This window comes from Mobula hypostoma, chromosome 1 (assembly GCF_963921235.1).
Source record: "Mobula hypostoma chromosome 1, sMobHyp1.1, whole genome shotgun sequence".
In the NCBI taxonomy this organism is placed as follows: Eukaryota; Metazoa; Chordata; class Chondrichthyes; order Myliobatiformes; family Myliobatidae; genus Mobula; species Mobula hypostoma.
Genome location: NC_086097.1, coordinates 182,207,393 through 182,232,702, shown reverse-complemented (window position 1 = coordinate 182,232,702; position 25,310 = coordinate 182,207,393). Strand labels below are relative to the sequence as shown.

Genomic DNA, 25,310 nt, shown 5'->3' with positions numbered 1-25,310 from the left:
GAGTTCAGAGCCCCAAAGGAACAGTGCAGAGATGGTGAGTTCTCAATATATGGTATATTTCTCTGTCCCTGGGGTCTGCGTACCTCTATCTCAGACTGTGGGCTCTATGCACCTTTGTCCCTGGAGTCCATGTATCACTGCCCTTGAGTCCGTGCTGGATCACCTCAACAAACATCACCACTGTGATGAGCAGAGTAAAAACTGTCACAAGAAGTAAATGAATTAAGATCCATCATTTTCAATTTTGTAAGCGATTTAAATTTCTTGTGGTGCGCCGCACTGCAAATGAACATGCCATCCGTGTTAATTTCATTAAACGCAATTCTCTCCTCTCATACAGAGTAATAACAGTGTCTATCCAGTAATTAGCTCTAATTAGTATCGGTAATTAGCCTGTTAGACCAGACTAAATTAATCTTTCATTTCTCACCAGGGGACACTTGGAAGAAAAGATGTAGGGAGCTGGGGGGGGGGGGTTTGCTGGAGAGGAGGGGGGTGGGGTGGTGGAGGGAGGGGAACTGGAGAAAGGATCCAAATCTCCTTAATGTAATAGACCAAAAAATACATTGATGGTTTGCCACAATGACTCAATGCAGCAACATTAAAAAACAAATTGAAAATCAACAGTGGTATAATTTTGACGTTAAAAGGCTGGCATTTTTTGAAAGCTATTTCACAGAATCGTGCCACCGTGAAAGGTTTCGCACAGGGCCAATCAATGAAAAATTACGCCATTGAGAAATTATTCATCCAGTCTCTTTATCAGAAAAAGAATTTACATCAGCTTTCATAACGCAGCATCAAACTTCAGCCAGTACAAGGGAAAGCTGCGAGGTTTAAGCTGCTGCAGGAGCAAACTCGGAGCGACTGATTCAGGGCACAGCAGTCTCCAGGCAGGTCATGGTCCCACTTTCAGCCAAGGTGCACAGTCAGAGTTCAGGGCAAAATCCCTATCAGGGTACAACTATCACCACATCAAGTAGAATCCGCCTCTCACTGGGGTGAAGCTCAACACACTGTCCAATGCCTGGACTGGTACGTAGATCACAGGTACAGCTCTTCAGCACACTCTGTCTGTGTCACCAATGATGCCAGTTTAAACTGATCCCATGAGCCTGTACACAATCCATATCCCTCCATTCCCTGCCACCTTTGTATCTGGTTCCCTCACTTCCCCTTGCATGTACTCGAGGCACCCGCTACACTTGTGTAAAAAAAAAACCTGCATCATGCATCTCCTTTAAACTTCTCCCCTTTCACCTTAAACACTTGCCCTCTGAAATTTGATGTTACCACCCAGGGAAAAGGACTCTGGTGACCTACCCATCTGTGCCTCTCGTAACTTTACAAACTCCGACGTCTGTCCAACCACTATATATAGCGGATACAATCCATGCAAATTCAGTGAACTACTTCTGCACCCACACCCTTCCTATAATGGGGTGACAGAACTGTTGACAGTAACTCCAGATGTGGCCTGGCCAAAGCTATGAACTTGCATGCCAAGATCCCATGATACATCGATGTTCCCAAGGGGTCCTGCCATTGGGGGCTGCTCCTCACCTTCTGGTTCCATTTTAACCCCACCCTCTTCATATTTGGTCATCTAGTATAGAGACAGCAGGGAGGGAGGAGGATGTCCTAGAGAACTTGTTCCTGGGATTACTCAAGTTAGCTATCTCTGGGGTTGTAGAGGTGGGCAGAGGAGGGATCTGCTTGAGCTGACTACCTGGCAATGTTCCAGGGGTATATCTGTGCCTGGCTAACCCTGGTGAAATAACACACAGTGTCCACGGGTACTCTGGAGGTGTTCCAGAGCCATTAGGCACCACAGATGAGAATGGGAATATTTGAATTTAGTTTGTGATAGATAATGTTGTTGTTGAAAGATACATTATTTTGTTAAAAAAAAGTCCTGCCAGTTACGATATACTTTCCTTTTATATTTGATCTCCCAAAGTGAACACCTCAGGTATACCTGAATTAAACACCATCTGCCTTTTCTCTGCCCACTTTATCCATTGATCTATATCCTTTGAAAATCTTCTTCACTATTCACAATTTTGCCAATCTGCATTTTTGTCCAAATCATCTGTATACATAATGAACAACAGAGGACCCAGCACCGATCACTGTAGAACACCACTACTCACAAATCTCCAGTCAGAATCACACTCCTCCACCATGACCCTCTGGCTTGCATAGACAAGCCAGTTCTGTCTTCAATCTATCAAGTTTCCATGTTCTTTACAGGTGGGGGTACAGTCAGACTCTCCGTTGGGGTACATTCTCCTGATCCGCACACAGAGCTAATGGCATGTACACCAAGCCCAGTCTGCTAATGTATCACGAAGGCTTGAACAGTGGTTCATCACTTCCCCCTGCTTTCTGGCTCTTGCATATCTGCACAGTTCCCCTAATTCCAGGAGTTTCCACGTTGTTCCCCCCATTGGTCTCCAGTCCTGATCTGAACTATGAAGTACTCAGTAACTGAGGCACCCGAGGCAGGATCCAGTGAGCAGTTTGAACAGAGTGTTTCCTTCCACTCTGGCACAGAGTGAAGCGGGGGGGGGAGGGGGGGCATCCACATACGAATCATCAAAAGCCCACAGAAATTCAACAGCAATTTCTTCAGCCAAACAGTGATGGGAGCGTGGAGCGTTAACACAGGGAGCTGTGGAGTAATTCAGGGAATTACAGATAAGCTGATGAGAAAGAGGGATTCAAGTTTCCTACAGACAATTTGAGGAGGAGGCAAGACCAGGGACACCAACCTGAGGTTGGGCTTTTTTGCCATGCCATAAATTCTAAGGATCTACATCAATTCTCTTCCTCAAAGAACTCTATCAATTTGCTCAAGGAGCAATTAATGTTAATAATTCCACCTTGGCTTTCATTCATTAATCTAATTATTCTCATTCCAATTCACTTTAAGATTGTTGTACTTCCAGCAGACTTGCCAAGTGTCACCCCCCTCCCCTCCTTGAACGATGATGTAGTTCTCCATATTTAAGGACTAGAGGCTGGGGCCAGGTCTGGGACACTGCCTCCCTTACCTCCCATTGCATCAGGTCATCCCATCTGCAGCCAGAGGTTTTGTCCTGGAGTAATGCCTTCTCTCTACCTGCTGCACTGATCTTCCCCTGCAGACCAAGTTTAAGAGTGTGGCTGTGAATTGCTTGTTCAAGCCATCTGTATTCGGGACAAGGTGGTGGTACAGTCCAAGTGTCTGTGTTTGGGACAGGTAAGGTCTGGACATATATCGACCAGCTTAGCCATCTTCAGTTGGGATACCATCATCTGCTAAAAACAACAAACAGATCCATCTGTATATAATGTGGAGCAAACGTGTGACCATTTACTTGGACGGACAAGTTTGATCAGGTACTTGTGTTCTGCCAAGATGGGTAGTGCTGGACCGAGGCAGATTCTCGCTGGTCAGGACAGACTCTCTGTCTCTGAGCTGGATATACTGGTTTTATGTAGACTGACAATGGGTGAGCTTGGGATTTTTTGAGCAAGATGTTTTAAGGTTTCTTCAGTGTTGTTTCCACAGGTCCAGTAACTGAGGTCAGATCCTGATTCATCATGTTATACAGGCCCTTCAGCCCGTCATCAGCTCGAGCTCTTTGCCCACCTGCACTAATCTCATGTGATTGCAGGAGGGCCATATCCTTCAATGCCTGTATCTGATTCCAGCACCTCCTTTGGTAGTGAGTTCCAGATCTCAACCACTCTCTGTGTGAAAAAAATCCCCTACAAATCCCTCACTTTAAACCTATGCACTTTTGTCTTTGATACCTCTCCCATGGGAAAAAAGATTCTGACCAGCCACCCCATCTTTCCTTATAACCTTAAACACCTCAATCAAGTCACTCTTAGCCTCCTTCAGTGCAGGGAAAACAATTATGCAATCTCTCCCCATAAAAAAAGTTCTCCAATCCAGGCAACATTCTGGTGAATCTCCTCTGCACTCTCTCCAGCACAAACACATCCTTTCTGTGATATGGTGACCAGAACTGTACACAGTGCTTCAAGTGCAGTATAATGAATGTTTTTTAAGGTAATGTTCCAATTCTATAATCCAAGCGCTGACCTAAAAAGATAAGCATGGCATACACCTCCTTCATCACCCTGTCTATCTGCGATGCCACTTTCAAAAAACTATGGACCTGAACCTCTCGGTCTCCCTATTTATCAACATTCAAAGTTCAAAGTACGCATACTATATGCAACCTGGAAATTCATCTCCTTACAGACTGCCACAAAACAAAGAAACTTCAAAAGAACCCATTAAAAAAGACTGTCAAACAACAGAGAGAGAAAAAAAACTTGTGCAAACAATAAAAGCAAGCAAATAGTTGCAGAACTTCAGATGACATGAAGCCAGGCATCACTGCCACTGGAGAAGGCCACAGCCTCAATTCAGCGCGGAGCTGAGGAAATGTTGTGGAGCAGCACGCAGAAGCAGCCACCATTTTGTCTCCAGGCCTTACACCCTGACCTTTTCAATCTGGTCTGGTGCTTAAATCACCCAAACAATGGGTCGTTCCTTGCTCTCGGACTGCTCTTCGGCCCATACTCAACCTTTCCAATTCAGTCCGGTGCTTAAAATGATCAGACATCGGGACTTTCCTCACTCTCAGGTCACCGTGACTTTGCCTTGACTCTGCTTCGACCCTGCCTTGATCATGCCTCGCCTGCACCTCTGGCTCCGCTCACCTCTCCATTGTTAGCGTTGATTGTTATTAATAAAGTGTATTAATAAGGTTTTTAGTAGTTTTGTTTTTTTTTGCTGCCAGTAATCAGTCACTGGGCATTACACAATGGGCACTGTTCTTCAGTACCCCACCATATAGTATATATATCACACCTGTAACTTGACTTTCCAAACTGATCACCTGCATGTGTGGGGTTTCCACATTCTTCCTGTAACTCTCTGAACACAAAGTTTCAGCCCACATCCCAGAGCTGTGTGGATTAGTGGGTTAATTCACTGCTGCACATTGTCTCCAGTGTGCAGTTGGGAGTACAATCTGTGGTGGGGGGAGAAGTGGGTGGGAACGGTAGTCGATGGGAATATGCAGGGAATAAAATGGGTTAGGGTATGATTGGTGTAAATGGGTGGATGTGGGTTGGTACAGACTCTGTGAGCTGAAAAGCCTGTCTCTGTGTAGTGTGTGCCTACGTGTGAGGTCACAGGTCAGCAGCCGGGTGATTGTTCAATTATTTTTCTTTTATTTCCTGTCTACTCTGATGGATCAAGTATTTTAAATCAGGGCACATCAATGTGAGCAACTCCTGCATTTTTGAAGTGGTGAAATCTAATATAAACTGATAATTAGAAGAGATGGCTGGTCTAGCTGACATGTTGTAGCTACAACATGTGGGAGTTGATGGACCCCAACAGTGAACACATCCACTCCAGTAACTTTGGCTCTGAGTTGATGAGCTAGAGTCTGAGCTCTGAACACTGTGACAGGAGAGACTGGCCTGGACATGGTATCTCAGGACAAACCAAGGTGGGTGAATATTTATGGTAAATAGTCAGGGAGAGGATAGTGTGACTGCAGAGCGGTCTGGGGCATAGTTCCAGATGAGCCCCAGCCATTCCCCTTGCCTGAGACTCTGTAAGATATTGGCCGCCAGTTTATATTTGGAGTACTGTGAGCAGTTTTGGGCCCCATTTCCAGGAAAGGATGTGCTGACATTGGAGAGGGTCCAGAGAAGGTTCAAGAGAGTGATCCAGGGATGAAAGAGTTAATGCATGAAGAATGTTTGATAGCTCGAGGCTTGTACTCAGTTGCAGTTCAGAAAAATGAGGGGAGGGGGAATCCCACTGAAAACTGCCAAATATTGAAAGCTTTAGACATGGACAAGATGTTTCCTATCGTGGGAGAGTCAAGAACCAGAGAGCACAGCCTCAGAATAGAAGAAAGTCCCTTTAGAACAGAGATGAGGAAGAATTTCTTTAGCCAGAAGATGGTGAGTCTGTGGAATTCATTGCCACAAAAGGCTGAGGAGGCAAAGTCATTTGGTATATTTCAAGTGGAGGTTGATGGTAAGGGTGTCAAAGGTTACAGGGAGAAGGCAAGAGAATGTAGTTGAGAAGGAAATGAAATCAGCCATGATCAAATAGTAGAGCACTCGATGGGCCAAGTAGCCAAATTCTGCTCCTATGTCTTACAGTCTTATAGTCTTGTCCCATAAGCATGGGGTTCTTGCCCCCTGTGTGGATGATAGTGCTCACTGCAGGGAGGGTGATAAACTGTCCGTAGCACCAGGTTATAGGGAGAATTCCTCTGCAGCTAAGACAGCATCCCAAACGTTGTGTTGACTGTCTTCTGCTAGGGTTAAGAACATCTCTTTTGGTCTGGAGAATAACTTGGAATGGAAGGGGGAGGATTCATTTGTTGTGGTCCAAAAAATACTGGTGGGGTATGAAAGGAGATTCGAGGAATTGTGAAGAACTTGGAGCTAAACTGAAAATAGGAAGCACAATCCTCAAAGCTTGTTGTGAGAGAAATGCGTTTAGGGGAAGGAAAGAGCTGTCCCATTGGGATGGGCTTCACTTGAATCCTGCTGGGACCAGGGACCAAAGTTGGACACAAGGCCTCACAGGGGGGAGAGAAACAAATACAGAAGATGTAATAAGTCAAGAGAAAATGAGTTGTGCACAGGACAGAGAGGGGGAAACTGACAAGCAAAGTGTAACAGACTGAGGCAAAAGTATGCGGCATATCAGGGCAATCTATAAAAAGTCAAAGCTTAGCACCTTTATTTGAATAAAAAAAATGACAAAATAAATGAGCGGACAGCAGAGGTGGTGTTGTATGAGTATGGTCCAAAATCTGTGGCTGATGGGTGACAGGACTAGGTGTTCACATTCTAGGTCATACACTGTTCCTCAAGACCAGACCTGAATGGATCAGCCATGACCACATGGTGCAGGTTTGGCTGCTGACTCTTGCTCCTGTGTTCGTGTAATACCCAAGGGAACTTTTTGAATAAATTGCCGATTTATACATTTGGTATAGCAAGATTCAGGGTCAGCACAGTCAGAACCACATTGTCTGAACCTGACCATACCTGATCTACACCTAGGTGAAGCTTGCAAGTTTTAAGAGCCACTCCTGTGCTAATTGTTCACCTATTCAGCTCCCGACCGATGCCACACTCTGCTGCACATCTGCAGCTTCAGTAATTCACCTCCTGGAGTTCAGGAACCTTTCATCTTCCCTGGGTGAACATCAGTCCCTCTGGTCCAGACCTGCAGACTCTCATCTCTATTGTAGTTTGGTGGGGGCACAACAGTCACTCAGTTACTTAAGAAGGTTTCTCCCAAATTGGCATCAGGCGGCCAGAGGTTTTTGTCAGGAATTCATGAGCCACAACTCTGTTCAGACCTCACGTTGTGTTAACACCATTATACACAGAGTAGAGTAATGAGGCTTAACCACTAATGCTTCTGACTGCTCTTTCTCCATGTAATCCGCAGTCTTTCTACCAGACCAAGTCATCAACTTGCTTAAAGCACATCGGCAGCCTCTGGTGAAGAATTTTAGTTGTACGTAATGCAGACTGGCACAGGTCATCTGCTGCTCTTAACCGAAACCAGAGCGGCCAATCCCACCACAGCCTGACCAGTTGAAGCTTAAAGGCAGGGTAGGACAGGGCAGACAGTGCCTAGGGTACCTTGGATAGGGCTGAGCTAGTTTGAACTGTAAAGCGCTGGGCTGGTCTGGTCTGGTCTGGTCTGGACTATTAGGACTGACCTGCGTTAACTTGGGCAGTACTAGGCTGAGCAGTGTCTATCCTCTGCACCCACCTGCCCTGTTGCTTCGACACTAACAGAACCACCAGTTCTCCAGTAGCCAATTCTCAGCCCTGACCAGACCCTCAGGGACACAAACCTCATTGAGACAGAACCACAAACCTCACAGCAAGGCACCACAAATCTTACGTCAAGACAGGATCACAGGCCTCATGTCAAGGCAGAACACACTGGCTGATGACTCAATCAGTGCAGATGTTGCAGACGGCATCAGTATCGTCCTCAGCTCACCCTGCCCATTGCCAGCACCTAAACTTAAGTCCCACAGCACTGTCAGCCCTCCTTACTGGACCCAAGCACTGTGTCAGTCTGAAACACTGTAACCAGTAACAGCAGCCATATTACATAGCAAGATGCCACAAGGGATGATGGTTGTACAGGGAGTGAGAATATAGGCCTGTACAGTGCTGTATCGCCAAACCTACACTCTGGGAGGAACAGCTCACAGTATGGGTGCAACATACAGGAATGCCATTGGGCCCATCAAGCCAGTGCCAGCCACTGGTCAATCTTCTGAGTGAGTTTATCGGACAGCTCCCAGATATAAACGCGACATCCAGTCAGCCCCGGGGAACTGCCTGGCAGGTGAACAACCGTTGTCCGCACACTCCTTATCAGCACACACCACTGCTGTCACACTGAATGTCAGCCAGCATCTTCATATCAAGAGATTTTAATCTGTACAGTCAATGTGAAAAGAAATCAATGGGCTGGTTTAACCCCTAACCCAGGCTGACGACTGACCCATTGTGAGAGAGCTGGAACTGCCACACACATACACACAACACATTCCCCAGAGTATCGACCAGAGCTCAGCAGACAGCAGAACATCAGCACAGCCTTAGCACTGCCATCTATCTGAATTAGGCTGCGGTTCAGACTGCATGGGTGTGCATGAGGGGTGTATACACAGCGTAGGTGTAAATGCAAGGCAGGTGTACACAGAGTGAGGGTGTACACACACAGTGGATAGGTAGTGTCTTCAGTGTGTGACAGGACAATGCCGGAGATTAGACTCCATACCTCTGCACCACCTACCCGTTCCCCCAGCACACCCTCCACTCACTGCAGAACATCGGCCCACACTCTCAACCTCTTCCCCCACACCATCACCACTTCTCACACATTTGCACACACCGACCCTCTCCCCGCAACTTCATTGCCCTTCCCACACCGTCCCTCCATCCCTATCACACCATCACTGCCACTCACACATCCTCAGCCACTCCCACACACTCACCCTCTCCTACAACTTCATTGCCATTCCCACACCGTCCCTCCTTCCCTCCCAAATCCTCACCCTCTCCCATAACTTCACTGCCCCTCCCACACTGTTCGCCCTCTGACTGTAAGGCAGTAAGACAGAGGAGGAGAATTAGTCCATTCAGCCCATCAAGTCAGCTCTGCCATTCCCTCATGGCTGATTTATTTTCCCTCTCAACCCCATTCTCAACCCTCTTACTAACCAAGAACCTATCCATCACTGTTTTAAATATACTCAACGTCTTGTCTGCCACAGCTGTCTGTGGTAATGAATTCCACAGATTCGCCACCCTCTGGCTAAAGAAGTTCTTCCTCATCTATGTTCTAAGGGGATGACCTTTAATTCTGAAGCTCTGCTATCCTCTCCCATCTTTTCCACATCCACTCTTCCTAGATCTTTCAGATTCCAGTAGGTTTCAATGAGATCCCCCCTATTTGGTAGGTTTCAAGGAGATCCTAGCCTTATCCTTCTGAACTCCCTTGAGTACAGGCCCCAAGCTACCAAATGCTCCTCATAGATTAACCCTTTCATTGCTGTGATCACCCTCGCCGACCTCCTATGGACCCTCTCCAATGCTGGCACTCCTTCCTTAGATATGGCATGTAGAACTGCTCACAACGCTCTACACGTGGCCTGACCACTGCCTTATAATGCCTCAGCATTACGTCTTTGCTTTCATGTTCTAGTCCTCTCAAAATTAATGCTAACAACGCATTTGCCTTCCTTATTACTGACTCAACTTGCATGTTAGCCTCCAGGACTCTCAAATCTCTTTGCACCTCCGATTTCTGAATTTGCTCTCCATTTAGAAAATAGTCTTTGTCTTTATTCCTTCTACCAAAGTGCATGACCATATACTTCTGTGCACTGTATTCCATCTTCCACTTCTTTGACCAGTCTCCTAATCTTGCCACGTTCTTCTGCAGACTTCCTGCTTCCTCAACACTATCTGCCATTCTACCTGTCTTTGTATTGTTTGCAAACATGGTCACAAAGCAATCAATTCCATCACTGAGATCATTAATGTATAATGTGAAAAGTAGCAGACCCAACACTGACCACTGAGGAATGCCAGTAGTCACTGGCAGCCAATAAAGGCTCCTTTTATTCCCACTCTTTGCCTTCTGCCAATCATCCAATCTTCTGTCCATGCCAGTATCTTCCTATACTGCCATGTGCTCCATTCATCTCTCCAGGATGACTCTCCCCTCAACACTCACCAGTTGTCCCCTGAATTGCTGTCAATGGTCAAGGTGTGGAAAGGGTTAATCAGTTTACCACCCAAGAATCTAAATATGCCGGAGAGGTCTTTAACCATTAGGAAAAATGTTCCCAGTCACATCCCTCTGATGGATCACCCACTCCCCTCCTACACAAACTACATTTGTTCTAAAGGTTAATTGTTTGTGAGCTCTGATTTGAAAATAGAGTCTCCCGTGCACTCTTCTCATCTTTTTCCCTTCCTCTGGACTAATTAACCTTTCTAGGAATTCATGTCTGAATCTTTCCACCTCTAACTCCAAGCAAGTCCGGTGGGACCAGGACAAAGCTGCCGAGACATGAAATGCACCAGCCGAGCGTTCCACTAAACACTCCCAGCAAAAGCTGATAATTACCTGACTGCTTACACCAGTCACCACAGAATGGAGGTATAAGTAAAGGTGACTGCCACAGCATGAGCTACAGTCATGAACAAGGGGAGATACAGTCCCACACAGACAGGAACAGGGGGAGATAAAGTCCACACAGAGAGGAAAAGGGTTAGACACAGTCCCTCACAGAGAGGAAAAGGGTTAGACACAGTCCCTCACAGATAGGAACAGGGTTACAGTCCCTCACAGACAGGAACAGGGGGAGAAACAGTCCCTCACAGACAGGAACAGGGTTAGATACAGTCCCTCACAGACAGGAACAGGGGGAGATACAGTCCCTCACAGACAGGAACAGAAGGAGATACAATCACTCACAGACAGGAACAGGGGGAGATACAGTCACTCACAGACAGGAACAGGGGGAGATACAGTCCCTCACACACAGGAACAGGGGGAGATACAGTCCCTTACAGACAGGAACCGAGGGAGATACAGTCCCTCACAGACAGGAACAGGGGGAGATACAGTCACTCACAGACAGGAACAGAGGGAGATACAGTTCCTCACAGACAGGAACAAGGGGAGATACAGTCCCTCACAGACAGGAACAAGGGGAGATACAGTCCCTCACAGACAGGAACAAGGGGAGATACAGTCCCTCACAGACAGGAACAAGGGGAGATATGGTCCCACACGAGTAACAGGAACAGACAGATATGGTTCCACACAGACAGTAATAATGGGAACTACAGTAACACATAACTGGAACGAACTACAGTAACACACAGACAGGAACAGAAGAACAGTCCTCATTGAAATACCACTTAAATTCCATTTTATCATCTCTCCATCTGTAGCCTACCCTGCCTTGCTGATAAGTGCCCCTTTAGCTACTTCTCCCCTGCTGTGGGAGTGTCAGTCTCCACCACCCCTCAGACAGTGTTGTCCACATTCCAGCCCACCTCAGGGAGAAACAAAAGACTTATTCCCTCCAAACTTCCTAACCCTTAAACCATACCCTCTGGTTTTCTATCCTTTGGACACTTTTAGAACTACCTCCCATACCCATGTCCTCCAAACAACCCCAGCCCATCCAGTCTCTCACTGTACCTTCACCAGCACTGCCGTATCCACTCTATGGTGTGACAACCAGAACTGCACAACACACACCAACTGAGACCCAAATAATGTTTCATCAAGTTTCACCGTGACCTCCCAGCTCTTATATTCCGTGTGCCTCAAGATAATGAAGGCAAATTTCCCACACCATCCTTCACCACTTTATTGATCTTTGCTGACATCTTCAGGGATCCATGGACTCAATACACTAAGGTCATTGCATACCCCAATACCACCAAGGAGCCTATCATACACTATGGATATCCTATCATTGATTTTCAGAGAGTACATCACCTCACGTTTATCAGGTTCAAATTCTACCTTCCCATTGAGCAGAAACATTGTGAAATCATGCTGCAATTGTATAAATCTTTGATTGGCCACATCTGGAACTTTGTGTGCAGTTCTGGTTGCTGCATTACAGGAAGATTGTGAAGGGTTTCAAGAGGCTGCAGAACAGGTTCACCAGGATATGGCCTGTATTAGAGGATATTAGCTATAAGGACCGGTCATATAACTTACATTGTTTTCTCTGAAGTGTCGGAGGCTGAGGTCCGATCTGCAACAGCGTACTAGGTCAAATACAGGGAGAAGTACAATGGAGAAGTTGTTAAAGACTCAGTCTCCAGAAGTGAATGAGGTGTTCAGCAATGTTTGCTATCTCCAATGTGAGAAACCTGGAAGGGCAGATACAGTACAAGACCTTGGAACACGCAAACGTGTTTTCTGTTCCCCTCACCAGTCCACACTCTGACTGGACTGATCTTTTCAGGAAGTTTTAGACTACTCTTCTGGCTCCACCAGCACCCACTCCCCTTCTCGAGGCACCTTCCTGTCATTCTGCGACCCAAACACTCCTTGCAATTGAAATCCTGATATACCTGCACTATTCCCAGCTTCTTTACACCTCTAGTCACTCACAACGTGATCTGCTCAACAAAGGACCACCATTCTGCAATATTTATAGCTTCTTTTATTCCAGATTTCAACAATGCTTCTGCAAATTCAGCAAACATTTCTGCATTTCACTGAGACTTTTAGTTTTCTGCATTATCGACTACTTGCATTTAGACTCTGTTCACTGGCTGCTCTCCATCCTCCCTCCTTCCTTCCCCTGCACCCTAGGACCTACTCCCAGTTCTGGAATGTAGATGTAGGGTGGCCCAGCGGTGCAGTGCCTTGCGTAACAGTTTACAGCACCAGCGATCAGGGTTCCATTTCCGCCATGGTCTCTCTTCCTCCCCATGACTATGTGGATTTTCTCCCACATTCCAAAGCTGTATAGGTTAGTAAGGGTTCCTAAGTTGTGGGAATGCTACATTGGCACTGAAAACATGGCGACAATTGTGAACTGCTCCCAGCATAACCTTGGACTGTGTTAGTTGTTGACATAGACAGCACATTTCACTGTGCGTTTCAATGTACATGTGACTAGTAATACTAATCTTTTCTTATCAATTGTTTCCCTGCAGAGTACTTCCAGCATGTTCTGCTGTTATTTCAGTTCTCCAGCATTTTACATCAGTAACAAGTCATGGGCACGGTATGCGTGGCTTCAGGGTCACTGTCTGTATTTGGTTGCCTGATAAACTCAGAGTCTTCACACGTTAACACATCAAGCCAGAATGACCTCCACTGCATTTCAAGGTAATGTGGTTTTGCAGGATGAACGATCTTGTACCAAAGTGAGCATTCAAAAGTCCACCACAGGTTTATCCCACACTTTCTGCTGGAAAACTGTGCACCCTGTTTCATCCCAACTGCTCACAGACATGGCATCTCCATTTTATATGACTTCCATCTTACCCAGCTTTCCAACAGGGGCATTGCCTCACATCACTCTCATTCCAACTGACACAAGACCGTGACCAATCCTCCAATTACATCAACACTATGTTCAGCAACGGCCCTGGGTTTGCGGCAAATTCACACAACACTGACCCAACATTCACCATGTTATGCTCACAGACTGGGGAATGGCAGCTCGCATACCTTGACTAGCTGCCAGCTGCAGATTGCTCCTGTCCTTGGTGAGGCCGTTGGTCTTGGGGCTGGCTCCAGGAACGTTCCCAGCTGAGGCTCGTGGGAGCCGTTTCCCCGGGACTTTGACCGTTGTGCGCAGGAGGTCGATCTCCTTACCGTGGACATTCTGCATGTAATCCTAAAGGAGCAGACAGAAGCATTACGAGTCTTATCTGCCGCAACATCACAACTGTAACAGTCAAGCAGGCAGTAAAATAATCACACAGCACCATGTAACACCAGAACATCTCACACAGTCATCTCTGGCCATACAGAGAAGGGTGGGACTTCCAGCTGATGGATGAAAGCCTCCAAGAATCACACAAGGATGGAAAAGCTGGATCTGGTCAAAAGATTCCCATCGGGGAAAAAAAATTAGATATTGAACAATTTAGGCATCCCAGTGGCTCTACTTTATTAGGAGTCTGAAAAAACTTTGGTATGCCACCAAATTTCTACAGATGTACTGTGGACAGCATTCTGACTCATTGCATCACCGCCTGGTATGGACTCAAGTGCACAGGATTGCAAGAGGATATAGAGGGTTGTAGACTCAGACATTTCCATTACATGCACAACCTGTGGGGTAAGCACGTACAAGGCTTCTCCTCTGAGGTTGGGTGAGACTGGAACTAGAGGTCGTAGGCTTAGATTCAAAGGTGAAATATTTAAGGGGAACCTGGGTGGAACTTCTTCAATCAGCAGACAGTACGAGTGTGGAAAGAGTTGCCAGCGGAAGGGATGGATGTGGGTTAAAATTGCCACATTTAAGAGAAATGTGGATAGGTACATGATTAGAGGGGTTTGGAGGGATATGGTCCAAGACCAGGTAGATGGGATTAGGTAGAAAAACAGGTCCGCATGGACCAGATGGACCAAATAGCCTGTTATAGCACAGGCCATTCAGCCCATCAAGGCAGTGCCAGCTCCTGGTACTGCAATCACATCCATTTCAGTAATCACAACTTTCCCACTGCCCTGCAGGTTATCTTCTCTCTTGTTGAAAGCCCTGACTGATTCCATTTCAATTGACCAGTTAACAACTATTCTGATTCCTCTTGCATACAATGACCAAGATCTCCAATTTGCAGCCTTGACTTTTGAACCACCTGTTAGTAGGACAGCTTCCTTCCATTTGCCCCATTTGAACCAGCAGAACCCTGAATACCACCGTCACATCTCCTCTCAAGACTTTTAGCTCTACTGCTCCTGTCTATCGAGGCTGAAATCACTCACCCTAAAGGTCACCCAAAGCCTCTCTCGGATCTTCACTTCCTTATTACAGTGTGCTGACCTGAAATAGATGATCTGTCCAGGCTCAGGTTCAGGTTCAATGCAACTCTGCTGCATTGCTGCAGGATCACAGGGGTTTTTACTGACTGTGCTCTCAACACCCCCTGACACTTCCACAGAACTTCTTCACCAAACAACCAGCAAGGTGCCAGACTAAATCACTGTGGCCCTCATGGACTTAATTACCTGATCTGGGGCAAGGAACTGATGAGAAGGTGTGGGGGTTCGGGAGTGAACATGAGAGTGGAGAGGGGATCAGGAAGTGATGGTTCGTGATGGGGTCTGGGATGTGGTGAAAAGTTGGGTCCATGTGGTTGAGATTATGGGAAGAGGCTACATCAGATGAGAGTGGAGACCCAGGGAGAAGCTGAGTACCAGAATGTGAGAAGTAACAGCAAAGAATTATTGCTGGTTATAACATGAGGTGAGACAAGCATAGAGGGGCACAGGCAGCCAAATAGGATTCGTGTAGATAGGCATCAAGGTCAGCATGAACAAGGTGCCCAATGGGCCTGTTTCTGTGCTGCACAACTCCAATGACAGAATGATTCTATAAAATTATCAAGGGCTAAAATCTTTTTCCTACAGCTGAGGGATAAATAACTAACTACAAACACAAATGACCCCTTAACCTACTTAACCAGTATGACTTTGGACTGTGAGAGGAAACTGAGGACCAGAGAAAACACACGCATTCCACGGGAAGGACATACAAACTCCTTACAGATGACATTGAAATTGAACTTCAAACTCCAATGCCCCGAGCTGTAATAGTGTCACACTAACCTCTACGCTACCGTGGTGCTACCATGGATGGGCAAAAAAGACAGCATTGATAGTGGGCCGAAGGGCCTGCTTCTGTTCCGTACAACTCTGTGACTGTAACAAAATCATAGACGTTCTTTGGCACAGCAATTGGCCTCTTATTGTATCATGTTCATCCAAGCCATGCAACAGAAGCTGAAGTTAAACCCATTTCCACAAAAGGTTTGGGCCATAACTCTTCCAATGGTCATTCTGGGTAGTTCTCAATGTGTGACACTTTCAACCTCCATCATTCTTCAAGTCACTGAGTTCCAATCTTCCATCACTCTGGGTGAACTCCCCTCGAATCATTTAGCAATTAACTTGGAATCATGTTCCCTGCTTAGTTATCTCTCAGCTATGGGAAACCAAATCTCTCCATTGCTCAGCCTCTGACAATTTTATGGACCTCAGTTAAATTCACCTTCCACCTTTCTTCATCCAAAGTAAACAAGCCCAGCTCAGTCTCTCTTCCTAAATGATTTCCTGCCATTTCTGACAAAATTCCTGTAAATCTCTGCCTCCTTTTAAATGTTATCAGCTTTTACCACTTATTATAGCAATCAAACATCTTGAGGGTTTGGCCAAAGGTTCAGTAACTCAGCAATCACAATTCAGATTCCCATTTAGGGCTAGCTTCTCACAGAAAAACTTCTGATACAAATGTCCCACCACAGTGAAAGGGCAAGGGGTAATGTTGGGTCAGTTTGGGGCCTGGGAGATCTGCAGTTAATATTGTCTGAGGCCAACATTGCCCGCCAAGGACCAAGGTAATCACCCAACAACTTGAGGATCCCTGCCACACAATCATACAACAATGACCAGGGCTTAACTTTGAGGCTTGTGGGTCAGAGTTCTTGCCTTTTCCATCTTTGTTCAAAGTTGGCCTTGGACAATGTTAACTGCAAGGAAAGTGTCACAGTCCTTGCCATCTCTCAGTTCCCTCACGCACCACCAAGTGTGGCCATGAACCAGAAGATCAGGCTATGATAGTCCTCTCGCTGCCCCTCACTACTGAGACACTCACATCACTAGTGTCCACTAACAAGAAGAGACGTAACAGCACAGTCAGCCGTTCAAGTCCAACACTATGCATTTCACGGAACCGTGATCTTCTGACGTGGGGCAGAGTGAACGGGAATGGGACTGCCACCCATGCAGGGCATGAAGACAGCCAGTAAATCCAGTGGGACTCACGGTGAAAAGAGGGGTGTTATCAAATGGGGGGGAGGGGGGCAGAAACACTTGCCTCTTTAAGACTCAATTGACACATGGGACCAGAGTGCAAATTAAAAGGAAAAATTCAGAATCAGCAGCTTGCAGTGAGAGTCCGTCGGAATTAGGTGCCAACACACTCCCTTTATTACAAGCCATAAAGCACTAATTTCTTCACAAGCCACCTCGCTAATTACACAGCCAGCGCACTCATTTCATTTTATTACTCGAATTAACAGGAAGTTCAAACCGTGTAAAGCTATTAAGATGTGTGATTAAGCCACATTCAATTAGTTTCTACAAACAATTTAATTGATGTTGCAGATAGGAATTAACAGAAGGTGAACGTGTGAATTACTCGGCTGTCGGGAGTGATTCCGTCTCCATCGGCCGCGCCTCAACAATCTCACACCAAGCACAATATCTTATTCTGCGAGCCATGATAAGACCATGCAGCAAGCTCACATTTCAGGGACACCTACCCCGGCAGGGTGGGAGTAACACACACCTTGAGTTTATGGGAGAGAGAAGGAAAAGTGAACAGGGAGGCACAAATTAAAAGCGAAGAAGGTAGCGACAAGTTCAGTGAGTGGAAGAGTGAGAGAGCGCGAGTGTGAGAAAGTGAGCTCGAAAGATGAACAGAACCTCAAAATGAGAAGGTACGATTATCTGTCTGGGACACTGCATCAGTTCGGAGGGAACTCTGTCCTCTCAACTGGGACACCAGATTGAGCCTTGTCATCAGGCATGACAGACTGAGCCGTCAGCTTTTCCAGGTGGACATGAAGCTTCTCTGTGAGGCTGCAAGGACCAGAAGGATTCCCTGGTCTTCTGAGGTCAATATTTATTTCAATGTCACCAAGAAAACTGTCCGATGAAGGGTCTCGGCCTGAAACATCAACTGTTTATTTCCCTCCATTGATGCTGTATGACTTACTGAGTTTGTCCAGCATTGTGTGTGTTGACACACAAGAGTGGCAGTATTGGAAGAGCACTGTTAGAAACCACTTGGTGAACAGAGCCCACAATGGCTCCCACAATCTCTTCACCCCATTTCCCTGCCACGTCCCAGTGTTCCATGGTGTATGAACTGCAGGTTATCCCAGGCTCTGGCCTGAACTTTGTGTTATAGAGTTAGCCTCTCTGAACTTGTACTCTGTGGTTCTACTCATGAAGACTACAGTGCCAGGAGCTTTACCACTTGCTCTTTCCAATATGCTTCTCTGTGTTTTATGCCCTGTTTCTGGAAGGGTGTAGAAGTTTGGAGATGGTACAAAAGGCATTCACAAGGATGTTGCCTCAATGAGACAGTATTAGCCAAAAGGAGAGATTAGACAAACTTAGATTATTTTCTCTGGAGCATTGGAGGGTGAGAAGAGACCTGATAAAAGTTTATAAAACTATGGGAGGCATACATAGGTGAGGTAGTCTGAGTCTTTATCCCAGGATTGAAATGTCAAATATGAGAGGAAATCGCTTAAAGGTGAGAGGGGGAAGTTCAACTCCAAATCCAATTCCAACTCTGACTTGGATGACGTAGGGTTTGGAGGGGCTGTGCTATAAAGTTGAATGGACTGAGACTGTGCTTAATAGAGTTTAAAATAATAAGAGCTAATCTACTTGAAATATATAACATCCTTAGGGGGCTAGACAAGGCAAATGTTGGAAAGATGTGTCCCCCTGAAGGAGAGTCCCAGACCAGAGGTAATGGTCTCAGAATGGAGGAGAATCCATGCAAGCCTGAGATGAGGAACATTTTTTTCTCTCAGAGAGTTGTGAGCCTTTGAAACCTCTTTGTACAGTGAAACTAGAATATATTCAAAGCTGAGAGAGATGAAATTTTAATCATTAAGGGAACCAAGGGTCACAGGGTGAGAACTTGAGAAAAGTTGGATTTTCCTACTTAATTGAACAATGGAGGAGCTGGAAGCACTGAATGACCTGTTCTTGCTCTTTATGTTTTCCTGATCTCACTTATCACTGCCATGCGCCTGCACGCTCTGCCAGCCAATCCACTTCCTCACTCTGTACCACACTTCGAACTTCAGTGTTAAACTTATACCCAAGGATTGAGCTTAACATTGACGATGAGTGACAGGAATTCACAGGCAGGCTAATGGACAAAACAGAAAATGTAATGAATAATCACATGGACATCAAAAGGGAAATCTTGTTTAAACAACCGCATTAAATTACTTCATGAGCTAACACAGAGATCTGGCAAAGGAGATGCAGTCAGTTTGTTCTCTGTTTGGATTTCCAAATGGCTACAATAAGGTACAAGCTCGGAGATTAATGGACAATGGGCAGCAGAGCAAACAGTGATAGGAATCACTGAACAGCACGGTAGGTAGCTGTTCAGTAATCAGCTCCAAAAACCAGAGCCAGCTGATCAGATCAAGAGGGAAGATGTCACTGAAGAGACTTCAAGGAGACACAGAGAAGCTAACTGGGCATGTGGGTGGAGAACTACCTGGAAAAATGTGGGAATATCCATATTTGTGGAAAACCAGGAACACTAAGTATTTTTATTAAACAGTGAAAATGAGAAATGTTTATGCTCATAGGGAGCTGACTGTTTCGTATGAAAGCCACTAAACACTAACAAGAAGGTGTAGCCGGTAGTTAAGGAGACAACTGGTATGTTGGCTTAAACTGCAAGGGGATTTGAGTGTAAGAGGAGAAATGGCTTATCACAACTTTGTTGGGCTTTGGAACACTGTGTACCATTTTGGTCTATGTGCCCGTCAGGATTCACCAGACAGATAGTGAGGGTGTTTGAACAACCACATGAGGAGAGTGCCAAGGACAGGTGATTTCATTGAAAAATGCTGAATTATTTGGACTTGACAGACCAGAGGCAGGGAGGGTGTGGAACTAATTTCTCTTATAATCTGCACTGTTCTTGTTGTGATTTTGTTGGATACTTACTGTAAATTTATATTAATTCTTCATACATTATATCTATCACTGCCTATCCATCCCAGCTGCTTATCTCTCATATCACAGTCACTTGTTTCCACTAACACAGTCCCTTACAGAGGGTGGGGTGGAAAGACATATACTTCAGGTAGCTAATAGACGGGAGACAATGGCATGCCATTGAACATACACTGTTCTTGAATGTACATTGGAAGAAACACAACACCATGAGCTGCAGGGTGACTGATCCAGTGCTGAATGGAAGGGGGTTGGGGGGAGAAGAACTTAGCTGGCACCAACACAAAGGGCTGAATAGCCTCCTTTGTGCAGGAAATTTTGTACATGATCTCAACAATATAATTTGCATATTGTGGTCACTCTTTACAAGGGATCTCCTTATGACAAGATTAACCTTTTCTCCTTGTGCATCAACTTTGTATGCATTCCAGAAGAGCATCCTCTACATTGATGGTCACTGAACGGGATGGAGTTGGAGGACTCCAGGACTGGTCTGCTTGATGATCACCCATTGTCTCTGCGCAAGGTGACTACCTCCCCAAGTGTGCTACCCACAAAATCCTTAGCCTCACACGTGAACCAGCTCCAGGAACAGCTTCAGCTCTGTGTGTCAAAGATCAAGACAGTCCCTGGACTGAGCAAGTGCAGCAATACAGAATAACTCCTCTCTCAAACTCAGGGACACTGAGGAGTTTATGAAGAGGAACCCAGGGAGATACTGCCTCACTCTTTAACATAGGGTCACTGTGCCGCGAACAGAAGCAGGATTCCACCCCCCTCAAAAAATTCAGGGGTCACTGGGCAATGATCAGGGAAAGAAATCCTGTCCAATTTCCTCCCCCCTCTCTCTCTCTACCCTGGGGGTTATTGGGCAGTGATCAAGAGCAGAACTCCTTTGCTGATTCCCCCTCTCTCTAAACCAGGTGTCAGTGGGCAGTGATCAAGAGCAGAGACATTGGCTGATTTCCCTTCTTTTTGACGAGTGAACTGATTGAGAGCAGGAAGCCTGATCAAGTGACAGCAGCTTTTCCTGCATTGTGTACAGACAGGGTAACATTCATAAGCCACACTTCAAAATATAAAAGTTCACTCATCATCTGCAGGATTTTTCAGCACTGAATTGACTTCAAGTGACCAGAACTCAGCAATAAATCAGCTGCTTTAAGTAATTGAAAAAGTATTAGAAAGCTCATCATCCATGCAATAAACTATAAAATAATAATTTATTGTCTATTAATTTCCATTTCTGAAGCACAACTGCTAATGACCATGAGGATTTAATGCAGTTTTTATAACCTCAACTGTATATTCAGGAGCGGGTAGATGATGCACTCACATGGAGACACAAAGCACTTACAGCAGGCAAACTCTCCAGCCAAACACTGGGCAGGGAGCCTCAAACGGCAGAGGGGCTTGGTGCATAGAATAACATGAGAGGCATGAGACATGGGGAGCAACACAAGGATCACAGAGGGCAAACAGAACACAGAGAACAACTCGGGAATCACAGGGGACGACACGGGACACAGAAAACCCCAGGGATCATAGAGGACTAAATGGAACACAGGGAACAATGCGGGGATCACGGGAGACAACATGGAACACAGGGAACAACCATGGGGATCATAGGGAACAACACGAGATACAGGGAACAACATGGGGATCACAGGAGACAACACGGGACACAAAGAACAACATGGGGATCATAGGGGACAACATGAAACACAGGGAACAACCACGGGGATCATAGGGAACAACACAGGACACAGAGAACAACACGGGGATCACAGGGGACAACATGGGATACAGGGAACAACCACGGGGATCATAGGGAACAACACGGGATACAGGGAACAACATGGGGTCACAGGAGACAACATGGGACACAAAGAACAACATGGGGATCACAGGGAACAACACCGGGATCACAGGAGACAACATGAGATGCAGGAAACAAGAGAGGACACAAGAACAACCCCCAGGAGTCACAGGAGACAACATGGGCTCAAAGGGAACAAGACAGGGATCACAGGGGACAACATGGGGCAGAGGGAACAACCCTGGGGATCACAGGAGACAACATGGGTCACAGGGAATAAGACAGGGATCACAGAGAACAAGACAGGGATCACAGGGGACAACATGGGGCAGAGGGAACAACCCTGGGGATCATAGAAGACAACATGGACTCACAGGGAATAAGACAGGGATCACAGGGGACAACATGGGGCAGAGGGAACAAGACGGGGATCACAAGGGGCAGCACAGAACACAGAGAACAACATGGGGATCACAAGGAGCAATCCAGAACAGGGAACAAATGCATAGCAGTTAGTGTAACACTTTACCAAGCCAGAAACGCGGGTTCAATTCCACCATTGTCTGTAAGGAGTTTTCACTGTGACCACGTGGGTTTCCGCCAGGTGCTCCGGTTTCCACATTCCAAAGACGTAGGGGTTAGTAAGTTGTGGGCATGCTACGTTGGCATCTAAAGCATGGTCATACTCAAGCGCTGCCCCAGCACATCCTCTGACTGAAAACAATGCATTTCACTGGATGTTTTGATGTACATGTGACAAGTAAAGCTAATCTTATAAAGCAGAACACGGGAAACATCACGACACGTGATGTGCCGACCTCTGCAACACAGGACAGGGAACAGTAAACACTGTGCTTCAGTTACTGGACTAGATCCGAGGCCGAGAGATGCAAATCCAATTCCTGTCACAACAGCTGGAGAAATTTACAACAAGGAACCACATAGAATTGGAAGCAGGATAGTAGATGCTGGTTCTGGTTCTAACGAAAACCAATTTCCCCCAGGATCAATAAAGTATGACTATGACTATGACTATGGTAACCTCAAAGCCATTGTATCTCTATAAAAATAACGGTGACTATGTAAGGCTGACCTGCTGACCTGGGAAGAACTGACCTCTTCCAATGACTTAGATATGAACACATTGGCCAAAATGGGCTCAAGGTGAAAGGGCAGAGATTTAAGAGGAACCTGAGGGACAACCGTTTCAGCCGGAGGGTGGTGGGTATATGGACGAGCTGCCCAAGGAAATGGTTGAGGCAGGTACATTGACAACATTGGACAGGCACAAGGACAGGAGAAGGTAAGAGGGAGATGGACCAGTCACAGGCAAATGGGACTGGCACAGATGGGAATCTTGGTCACAATGGACAAGTTGGCTAAAGAGCCTGTTTCCATGCTGTATGACATACTCTATGACTCTAGAATTACAGGACATGCAGATCTGCACAACATAAAACACACAGACCGAAATAATGTAAGACATGTTAGCTGCTTCAACATACAAAACACAGACTGAAAGAATACATAACACAGATACAAAGGCCAAAACAGTATATGACATCCAGAATTACAACAAAATGGAAAATGCAGATCTAAATGCAAGACAAACAGAATACAACATGCAGACTATGCAGAACAGCAGAGGGAGAAATGCACACACACAGCCTTGGCCAAGTCACCTCAGCTGAGTAATACTTGCTATGCTGTTACTGAGGTGAATCCAAATGGCAAAGTTAGAGTGGTTTAACCATCTTGCAGCAAAAAGACAAATTACTCCAGAGAATGGATACAATTCCAGTATTAATCACACCACTAGTTAAGCTTACCTTATAAGCTCTGACATCTACCTGCCAAGGATGGAAATACCTAGGTATGCCCTGGTCACAAAATTCAGAACAAATCCAATCCAACTAGCTACTGCCCTATAAGTCTTTTCTCAGTGCCCAGGAGGTGTCATTGACATCAAGACTGTGATACCTACTCATCAAGAACCTGTTTGCCCATTCTGGGTTTCACCAGGACCAACAGCTGGGTTCTAGGGGTGGGTCAACAGTGAGGACGCAACATCAAGACAATATTTCACAGAAAGTGGTCTCAATGAGCTTTAGGAACAGCTGATGTGAAAGGGTAACAAGACAAAAATACTCTCGGTGGAAGGGAGAGTCAGATCTCACACAAAGGAAGACAGTATGGTTGTTGAAGATGTCAGGATGTCCTGTAGGAGCTCTTCAAAGCAGTGTCCTGGGACCAACCATCTGCAGCTGCTTCATCAGTCATCTTCCTTCCATAAGAAGGGTAGAAGAGGGAATATTCACCAAGGATAGTGCAATATTCAATCCCATACCTTAACCTTCAGAAGTGCCTCTCTGACAGTCCAAAACTCCCTCAGTAATAACTCCAACAATGTAGCTCTCCTTCCATCTGCCCCACCAACTGTGCACCGCACCCTCAGTAGCACCCCTCCCACTACGTGAGGGGAAATCAGTGATAAAGTGATGAGAATCTTCAGGCACAAACCTGGAGCAGAGAGTTTGGCATGTTGTAGGGCTGGGTAGAGTTAGGGAAGTTGAGATTTCATCCTGGTGGATTTGACAGGGATAATTGTAAAACTCTTGTGTTACCTGTCAGTGAGCAAGGGATGGGCAATCGCTCAGGGAAGCTGAATGCTAGGGAGCAGGCAGCACTATGTGAGAACATCAGCCTCCACAGAATGGTGCCACGTGCCAGTGAGGGTGATTTGGCAGATTAATAGGTGGCTGAGAAGCTGGTACAGGGAGGCAGGTCTTCGGGTTCTTGGATCATTGGGATCACTTCTCAGGGAGGTGTGACCTGTTCAAAAGTGACAGGTTGCCCTGAACGCAAGGTGAACTGATATTCTCTTGGGTAGGTTTGTTAGAGCTGTTGGGGAGGGTTTAAACTAATTTGGGGGGGGGGGTGGTGGGAACCAGAGTACAAGGACTCAGGATAGAAGGGATGGTAAAAAAGCAAAGATAGCGTGTAGTCAGACTGTCAGGAAGGGCAGGAAGATGATAAGACATAATTGCAGTCAGCAGGGTGAGTATCAGTGCATTAGGGATGCAGAATCAAAAAGGGTAGCAACTACGGTACTCAAAGTGTTATATCTCAATGCACAGAGTATAAGAAATAAGGTGGATGAACTTGTTGCATGATTACAGATAGAAGGGTATGATGTTGTGGCCATGGTTGTAGTTGGCAGTTAAATATCCAAGGTTACACGTTGCATCGGAGGGATAGGATAGGCGTGGCTCTGCTGGTAAAGAATGGCATAAGACAGTGGAAGGATCTGACAGGATCGGAAGATGCTGAATCCTTGTGGGTTGAGTTAAGAAACAAGGGTAAAAGGTCCCTGATGGCAGTTACATACAGACCTCCCAACAGTAGCTG

General features: G+C 46.0%; 1 protein-coding gene across 4 annotated transcripts in view; it reads right to left on the bottom strand.

Annotated features, from left to right (window-relative positions):
* The window catches only part of LOC134353179 (arf-GAP with GTPase, ANK repeat and PH domain-containing protein 3-like), a 545,439-nt gene that overhangs the window by 114,259 nt on the left and 405,870 nt on the right, over positions 1 to 25,310 (bottom strand). For all 4 annotated transcript variants that reach the window (XM_063061195.1, XM_063061204.1, XM_063061185.1 and 1 more), the window contains exon 11: positions 13,802 to 13,970. In XM_063061195.1, the coding sequence (XP_062917265.1) occupies positions 13,802 to 13,970 (169 nt within the window). The remainder of the gene's footprint in view (positions 1 to 13,801; positions 13,971 to 25,310) is intronic.